Source organism: Solea solea, chromosome 10, assembly GCF_958295425.1.
Source record: "Solea solea chromosome 10, fSolSol10.1, whole genome shotgun sequence".
NCBI lineage: Eukaryota > Metazoa > Chordata > Actinopteri > Pleuronectiformes > Soleidae > Solea > Solea solea.
The window spans coordinates 21,640,468-21,649,590 of NC_081143.1; the positions used below are offsets into that span (position 1 = coordinate 21,640,468).

Genomic DNA, 9,123 nt, shown 5'->3' on the forward strand with positions numbered 1-9,123 from the left:
TCCACTATAACTAAAGCTTCTAGTGAAACGATTCCATTATTTAAACACTCAGAAAAACATATGCCACTGTGACTTTGTCTAGTTAATACTAGATTAAAAAAACAAAATAATAACAACAATAATAAAACCTCCTCCACTATAACTAAAGCTTCTAGTGAAACGATTCCGTTATTTAAACACTCAGAAAAACATATGCCACTGTGACTTTTAAGTTAATCAAATCATCTCAGTTTATTTCAATAATGGCATGTTTCAACCATAAAATATGGGCCAATATGTACAGAATTCAACATTGGGTCAAATCATAATCGATTGTGGAGTTTTAAATTAAATACAATAGATATAATAGAACAACTTACATTAACCATTTATATATAGGATTACAATAAAAGCAACGCAAACAAGTACAATCATCTGTGTCTGAAACGGGATTAAAACAACTTCACCATCAAGATCTAGCTTGTTGTAGTTTAAGCTAGAATAATGCCCCCACTTAAATTCTATTAAGTCCTGCTTGCAAGAGTGAGAGGCTCTGGTTACATTTTCAGATGGTTTCTCAGTGTGTTCAGAATAAAATTTAATCAAACTGGGTTGACTTGGACACGGTTAAAATGAGAAACCTGCACTACATTGATAAGTGTTTTTTTTTTTTCAGGCTGCCTTGTCCACACAGGAACAAACAAAGCAACAGTTTTATCATTACAAGTAGAGACCAACTCATCCTCATTCTCAGCACTGCGTTACATTTTAACCACTGTTTTTTCTCAGACACGTAAGGGGGATTCATCACTGGTTGCAGAATTCACGTCTGGTGTTGTAAAATATTCTAGGCTCATTAAATGAAATTAAATAAACCCAGTAATATTCAAATGGAACTGCTGACCAGCTACAGATAAAAGTGCAATAGAGGACAATGAGTGAGCCTGTGAGATAAAGGGTTTAGTTTCAGGCGTCAAGCCTCCGTTTACTGCAGCAACTGGGGCCGAATGCGGAGCTACTTTTGGTTATCCAGACATTATTTTGTTCATCCAAGTTTTGTACACTGCCCAGCTCAAAACATCATATCCATCACCAATCTAAAAAAAAAAAAATCCACCAAAATCACCCAGTAGTCTTGTTCGTACAGAAAAGTTCTCTCGGCATTGTAGTAGAGCTGAACTACAATACCAATATTCCAGTGGACACAACTTTAAGCTGAGGCAAGGCAAATAAAATCAAAACCACTGATATCCAGTAGAAGTCCTACAAACACCCAACACCAGCAGCTCAATCCTGATCTCCACCTTGCATACTTTGTGCTTCCCTCTGCTCAGCAAAGGGAAGACTCCGGGTCCTATGGTTTTGTACATTTCCTGTTTTAAGTCTCATTGATTAATAAGGTCCTAGTTCTTCATTGAGAGTTTGAACAGGAAATACAGTACTACAGTAAAGTACAGTCCTATAATCGTAATTGCTAAGGACAGATTTAAGTGGAAAAAGTCTTTGAGTTGAACACAGGAGGTACGTTGACAGATGTAAGGTTCCTTAACACGAAAAACCAAGGCATGTGTGAGGCCCTCAGGAACACGGTGAACAGCTTGGGGACGAACATTAATGACTTCCCACTCGCCACTGGAAGAAAAGACCGACATGCCGTCTCACTGTAACTTGATGAGAGAAGAATTACAGGCAGCACAAACAAATACGGTCTCTCTCTGGGCCTCTGGAGCTAAAGAGACAAAAGAGAGAGTTTCAGTCACTTTGAATCAGTCAGAGAAGAAATAATGGTCCAATATCTTTTTTTCATTTTCCCATCCTTACCCGTTGCCCCCATGCAAGCTCTCAGCACCTTAAAAGAACAACATCGGGAGCAGAAGCTGTTGCCACAGTTACTGCAGTTCCTCTGCAATAAGAGACAATGTGTTGAAGTTTGAACCCACAGAAACGTGAGAAAAAAAAATCTAAATTGTCATGGGCCGATGTCTAAATATAGCCCAGATTCTTTTCACTGGGTTCTCAGTCTCACCCTTTTCTTTAGTACTGAGAAGACGGCACTACAGCTGGAACAGTTGCCTTTGGAGACAAATACAGAAAGACAATTGGTATTAAAAAAATAAAAGCATGTGTTCAGAGCTAAGATATGAGAAGAATTCCTCTTTCACAATGCCTTGGTCTTAAAACTTCAAAACAAATCCACCTACAGGATAACGTTGTAAAGGTTTCTGCCTTACTATGTACAGTACCTTGAGATAATGTATGTTGAGATTTGGTCATAGCAGACTGACCTGTGCTGGTGGTAGGGTAACGTTTACGCAGTTTCTCTGTCAGTTTGGACACTTTGCTGCGTATTGGTTCATTGCGGCTCAACAGACCATTTTCAGAGATGGTGTCATACTCCGGAGCTCCAAGAGGCACATCATCATCCTCCTGAGCAGGAGGGGGAGGAGGGAGGAGGAAACAGGAAGAAGGAGGAGGAGGAGGAGGTGATGGACAGAGAAAATGCTGGTTACATACTACAGATGCTACAGTAATCAGAGCCTGTCTGTGGAAACTTGGCCAGGAAACGGAGCCAAACTCAGCGGTATGGGTAAAAACTAGTGTTAATGTTTGGCAAACCAATAGAGTGATGGTGAGTACTGGGAGACAGGCACAGGTTGAACGTTCAGGCATTTACAGGAAAACTGCTGACTGCATAATACATGTTTTCATAACTCTATACCCAATGAGATGTTCCCAAAATAAGCTTTGTTAAATGGACAGTTACCAGACTTTCTGGAGAGCAGGTGTTAGAAAAACCAGGTTAGCACAAACCAGAGAATAATAAGATGAAGAAATCCATCCACCCCAAACAGGCAGTTAGGGAACAGGATAACAAGGAGATGGGGATAATGTAACAACTACAATCAGAAACATACATGTTTATTTCTCATGCAGCAACACTTCAATCCAACTAAAATAATATGCCTCTGTGCAAAACACTCTCTAAAGTAAGATGAACAATGCCATAGGCATGCAGACAAAAATGAATGACCTGGGATAACTGAGGTACCCAAGTATGGGCTTGAACTAACTATCACTATCATGCCAATGGAACAAACACATGAAGTTAGCAGGGAGGGATGGGGGTAGTGGGAAAATCCACTTACCACTAAGACCATGGGAGTTTCCTTATCAGGATGCAGAACAACGCATGAAAACAATGTTACTCACAAACACCGATATTCAGTGTGACTTCAACAAAGAGGTGCAAACCCAACCCTTTAAGCAAGACCTAAACCACAAGGTCACCCTCACACAAGCTTTTACAACACATGACGCGCATGTGTCATAGCTCTATACAGAGTACAGGGTGGCAGTGCACTAGCCTCCTCTAAACAGAGGGGAGCGACACTCACCTGCAGGGAAATTGAATGTTCCTGATTTAAGAAGACAGCAGAGGAAAAAAGAGAGAATGTGTGTGTGATTTGTTTGTGTGAACACTGATGCTTCATATTAGTAAAATAGGACATTAAGGACTGTTCACAACACTCCTGAAACATTCTTCCCCTTTTCAGTTAGAGTATGAACTACAGACTTCCATTATTTAGCAGATGGAACACATTTTCAGGAACAGTCAAAATGTGCTCATTTGGTTTCATGTTTACCGTAAGAAAATGGATACCACCGTTAAGTATGTACATTAAATATGAAACTAGAGTCAGGAGTGCTAGTTAGCCTAGCTTAGCACAAAGACAGAAGGCGAACCAGCTCATTTAAGATACACCAGTTCATCCATTATTTCTGCATTTAAGTATTTCTTTTATGTATTGAATGGAAAAATCAAACATGAAACAACCTTGTTGTTTGTACACAGACATAAACAAATATAACATTAATGATTATTGATGATTTCTTTCATTTATATATTTAAACTGCAACTGATAATTCCGTTGTCAAGAAACTGCACAATGACAAAGAATGCTCTCGAATCTTGAATTAGAGCCAGTCTTGCTTTTAGTCTTTATGCTTAGCTGAGCTCAGCTAGCTGCTACCTCCAGCTGCATACACTGCATAGACATGTTGTAATAAACTTTCTGCAAGAACAATAACGTGCTCACAGTGCACGACTTATTTTTCTATCCTGATGTATATCATCACATTAATTTTACAACCTTGTTATACATTATTGTTAATACTTTAAATTCCCAAATCATATGTGTATGAAAAATGAATTAGGGCGTCCAGATTTGTAAGTATGAAAAGTGTGAAAGTATAACTGAAATGTGGGTGTAAAGGTTAAGAGTCCTTTTTTACCTCGATGGCATCTTTAAATTCATCATCAGGTTCTGCTTCCTCAGCCTCCTCCACACTGCCAGGTGACAGGTCCTGTCATCAAGTGCACACACACACACACATACACACACAGAGTCCCCTATTCAGCAACTTGGACACCAAAAAACCATGGCAACATGGATAGAGAGACATTAGTGAATAAATACATTGACAGCATAGGATAAACTATATAAGAAGGTTATACTCATGGTTGACTGAAATGAAAAGTACAACCACTGAAGCCTTTGACACTATGTGCCTTTCTCTCACCTCCAGACTAGTTGGTGTGGGGGTCCTGTCCAGTGAATTGCCTTGTTCCTGTTCCTCACATAGCCCCTCAGTGGCCTTGGTCTGGCCCACGGGGAAGAGATTCCTAAAGTCTAATAAAACTGGAAGCACAGAGGAAACAACACGTCACAATCAACATAACATAGCAACACTGAACATTTCTAGACATTATCCAGAGGAATTGTATAAATATAATGTGACAGAGCCTTTTGCAGCTCTATACCAAAGCACACAAATGAGTGTACTGAACTGTCAACCTTCAAAACCCACCTTTTCAGAACGACTTTGTATGATTTCTATTGTGTATGTATCTCTATTTGCTCAAGTGTCTTGGAGCATTTGTTAAATGCATAAATAAAATGTATAAAAACAATGAACAGACATTAACCGAATGTTTACAGCTGCGTGAAAGTGAAACTGCAGACAATAATTAGACAAGATCCTCTAAACGTTGTCTTGGTTTAATAGACGATGAGTTGGTGTTCTCTGAAAGCCTGGTTTTTTACTCACTCCTGTGTAAGGCTACGTCAGCCAGATATGTCATCACATTTGAACTTTTAGCGTCTGAACATTGTTGCAGCACCTCGTCACACACCTCTGTATTTGTGTGACTACAGGTGCACCACGCACGCAATGGGTGCATCCAAGGGAAAATTGGCCAAATAAATGTATATAGTGTTTATAAAAGCAGCATACGGACCACAGAGGCGACCACATGGCTCTAAATCAGTGGTTCTCAAGCTTTTTATACCAAGTGCCACCTGATAAAAGTAACACTATTATCGCCAACGTTAAAATACAGTGGTGTAAATAGTAGAGAGCAAACTGCAGACTTTTCACAGGAGGCAGATTTACTCCCAGTAAAATAATGTGCTCTCTCATCATTTTCCTCTTCCTCACATATACTTCAGACAACGGTTTAGCGAGATTAGATGAAGATGGAGTGAGAGATAAGGTGACTAATTATCGTTATTTTTTGTTTATTTATTTTTGTTATTCGTTTCATTTTCTATGCACTCAGCTCCACTCCGATCACATACCCTGGTATATTTTCCTCCAGGTACCACCAGAGGAAGCTCACATACCACTGGTGGTACATGTACCAGAGTTTGAGAACCATGGGTCTAAAGTCTTGGAAAGGAGCTGTTTTAACAGAGCAATCAACAAAGAAATGTCATGTAAGCTGTATTAAACAGTGTGAGACACAAGGACTTCTCTTGTTTATTACACATGTAGCTTATCTTGAAAACAAAACTAAAATGTGTAAACAAAAGATGTTTTAAAAAAAAAAAGTGATTCAATGCATCTACTCTGACGTAACAACTACATACTTTGGCAGTAATGGGCAGATGTTATCTCATTGACTTCCTGTTTATCCAGACTACTTCCTTTGTGCACTGCCTTGTAAATTCTGACCACAATGACATGCATCCCACATAAACTTCTCTGTGGCTGCACCTAATGCACCTGCCATCTGTGGAGATTGGTGCCATGGTGTCTCATCAAATGTAGACAAGACTTTAACCTCTTTCAGACAGAATTAACTGACCTCTGTAGAAATCTCTGTTCCACAGGAAGATGGTGCTGTTGAGTAAAGCGAGCACCCAGCCCACAGGAGCAATGTAGAGTAAGCACAACACGATGAACATCCCTGCATAAAACCTGGGGGAGCATATTACAAATGTCAGGTTTCATTCAAATCAAACCATTGAACCTAAATTATCTCAAAAAGAAGGGTTACATTAAATGCTATAATGTTGTAACTACTGACGTGGGTATGAATGACAAAAATAACAGCTTACAACGTATTTAAACAGTTATATGTCTCTATTTGATTATTTGATTTGACCAAATACGACTTTATTTGCAGTTCATATTATTTATTATTATTGATGTGTGTGTGTGTAAATCCTAACCTTGATGACTTGGTGTGATTATCCCAGTACAGGACCTTGTAAATAGTTTCTGCTGACTGGCAGGCGGAGGACAGTATATCGTCAAGGTGCTTCAAACTGGTGAAAAGACAAAACACAAACCTTACAAGAACAACCAAACAACAACAATTACAAGATTGTATGCATTTCTGTAATGGTGATCCAAAAAGAAAATAATGTTAATCACCAGTTGGTAATTTTTAAAAAGGTGTAGATAAACTCAAAAACTGAAGTGCATGTACTTAAGATTTTTCATATCACATTTAAAAGAAAATCATCAAATGACAAAACCAGCAATACAAATATTGCATTAGCTGTAGCCCTGCTGCACTTAACCCTATCCCCTGTGGCATATTTCTTACAGGTCTTTTACTTCCAGCATGGCTTCCTGTTTGGTGAGATGCACCGTCTGCAGGTCTCTGCGGTGCACAGTGTGATAATGTCGTTTCTGGAGCTCAGTGTCTGTAACTCTGCCTCCACACCTGTCCTGCAGGTAACCGAAGGAAGCAGGCACCAACGCTGCCACCACACCCACTGAGAACCAACCCACTGACACCACACAGGCACACACAACAGTGCATTCATTATTCAAGAGTATTTTTAGAAGACCATCCAAAAGTTAGATCAATATTAATGCATTTCCTTACCTTCATTAACAGTGCAGAAGAAGACATTAAGCAATATACACACAAACAGAGAGCACAGAGGCATCCTCCATCTGCGAAACAGAAAGCACATGACACTGAATGCTGCAATATAAATTTGGCTTCTTGCCATTACCACTTAAGGCTGGAGGCATTTAGGTCACATTAAGCTCAAATAGACCACAAACTAAAACATATACACACCCAAGCAGGAAGCGGCTCAGCTCCACTGCATCTACCAGTGGTTCTAGATACTGAGCCATTTTCTTGTAGGACACGACCATGTTCAGGAGGTCAAAGTTTGGAGTACATCGTGGGCTCCCAAGCTCAGAGGCATCTGGAGATCCAAGTGTGTCTTTGGATAGTGTGTGTACCAGCTCCCCACGTTCCCCTGTACCCTGTGAAGGTTCGTGGGACACCCCAGTACTGTGCATTTTTGTTCCTATAAAGATTTAAAAGAAAGGGTTTTGGTGAATTGACAATAAATCTCTTGATATACTCTGCAGTTGAACTATGTTCTGTTGCTGTAAGACCAGACAATGATACATACAAATTAGGGACAGGTATTTTAAGCAAAAATACTACAATATGTGTAATGCAGGAAGAAAGAAAACATCAATGCTCCAGCCAAATCTACACAATAGACTTTAATTTAAAGACTGTATTTATTTGTGCTTCTGGCTGTGTTCAGGGGTCACTTTCAATCAACACTGTAAAACAGGTGATGCCTCACAGAAAACATAATAAAAAAAAAATCATTAGTTGCATGGGCAAACATTCAATAGCAACATGTACCACAATATAATTGTGTTCAATCTCACTAAAATCAAGATTAAATATAAATATTGATATTATGTTTAAACATTGAGCAATTACTCTTAATAATACACATAGTTGCAAGTAACCGAATCTTTATAAACTTCACTCAGAAGCAAAAATGCCAGTCTATCAATGTGTGACATTTACAGCAACAATCATTAATAACGAGTGATTTAAAAACTATTTTTATTGTATCAAGGTGTTTAGCATTGTCGTCCAGCCCTGGTTGCAGCTCCGCCAAAAACACTGAGGCGGTGTGCTGACAAGGACACTGCAGACATATTATTGCAACATAAACCCAGAAAGTTAAATCGGCCGCCGGATGCGAAGGAGAAACTCACCCCGAGCTGAGAGTCCAACACTAGGCAGCTTGTGATGAAGCAGCCGAGGAGCTCAAGCGAAACTAGCAAGTCTCACCGACATCGTCAGCCCGGAGGAAGGAAAAGCCTCCAAATTCACCCAGCCCAGTCAACATGACAGCAGTCTGCCCTCCTGTATGAGCATGGACCTGTCAAAGACAGTCGATTTACAACACTGTCGAGTAGCTTGCGGTTAAAATATTCGAGTACAATAGTTATTTACTTTATGAACGACTACTAATCACTGCTAGCTTTGTTGTTAGCACAGTGTTGTTCAGGAAACATCCACTTCCGCATTTCATCCAGGCCGAATTGTTGACGGCAGAAAACACGATGCAAAATGGGGGCGGTCTGTGATGCAGTCGATCACAGAGCGGGACGATCTTGAGCTGTAACATTAGATTATATGTATTTTAAAATGTCTTATCTAAATTTTTGGAGAATGTTTTATTGCATCTCAAATTTGAGAATGTTTTTGATTAAAAAGTGCGAATATGGGACGGTTTAATTTGAAATTTCTCCCATTATGCTAGTAGTCATATATGTTTGGAAAAGACTCTGGTCCAACTTGTGGAAAATGTAGTTTTTATTGCATCTGAAATTTGACAATTTTTCCAATTAAAAAGTGCTAATGCAGGATTTTTATTTACAACTGTACAGTAAAAAAATCGTTGCTGTACACCTGAAGCTCATCAGCTTCAGGGTTCGACATGTTGTGGATAGTAATGGTTGGAAGTGGTTATTTGAGTAACTGTAGCTTTTCTATCATTTTGAACAAGTCAAGTAAAA

At 39.4% G+C, this 9,123-nt stretch overlaps 1 protein-coding gene across 4 annotated transcripts; it reads right to left on the reverse strand.

Moving 5' to 3' along the window:
* Positions 1-201: 201 nt before the first annotated feature.
* zfyve27 (zinc finger, FYVE domain containing 27) lies at positions 202-8,663 on the reverse strand. Of its 4 annotated transcripts, XM_058641160.1 has the most exons (15): positions 8,558-8,663; positions 8,317-8,483; positions 7,361-7,598; positions 7,160-7,230; positions 6,875-7,061; positions 6,495-6,590; positions 6,128-6,240; positions 4,561-4,679; positions 4,273-4,344; positions 3,375-3,395; positions 3,126-3,146; positions 2,265-2,406; positions 2,006-2,052; positions 1,801-1,882; positions 202-1,708 (listed from the first exon to the last, which is right to left on the reverse strand). In XM_058641160.1, exons 3-15 carry the CDS (start codon positions 7,588-7,590, stop codon positions 1,638-1,640), a joined length of 1,272 nt encoding a protein of 423 aa, XP_058497143.1. In that variant the 5' UTR covers positions 7,591-7,598; positions 8,317-8,483; positions 8,558-8,663; the 3' UTR covers positions 202-1,637. The 4 variants fall into 4 exon arrangements, with proteins under 4 accessions (XP_058497143.1, XP_058497145.1, XP_058497144.1 ...); XM_058641162.1 differs by lacking the exon at positions 3,375-3,395 and having other exon boundaries at positions 8,317-8,643; XM_058641161.1 differs by lacking the exon at positions 3,126-3,146 and having other exon boundaries at positions 8,317-8,643.
* Positions 8,664-9,123: the final 460 nt, after the last annotated feature.

Bases quoted from the DNA above. Each gene is read 5' to 3' on its own strand.
- zfyve27 (XM_058641160.1), bottom strand. From the start codon at position 7,590: ATGCACAGTACTGGGGTGTCCCACGAACCTTCACAGGGTACAGGGGAA. The intron at 7,062-7,159 runs GTAAGGAAATGC...GTGTGGTGTCAG, and splicing joins CTTCTGCACTGTTAATGAAG to TGGGTTGGTTCTCAGTGGGT. The intron at 4,680-6,127 runs GTCAGTTAATTC...CTGTGCTTCCAG, and splicing joins GAACAGAGATTTCTACAGAG to TTTTATTAGACTTTAGGAAT.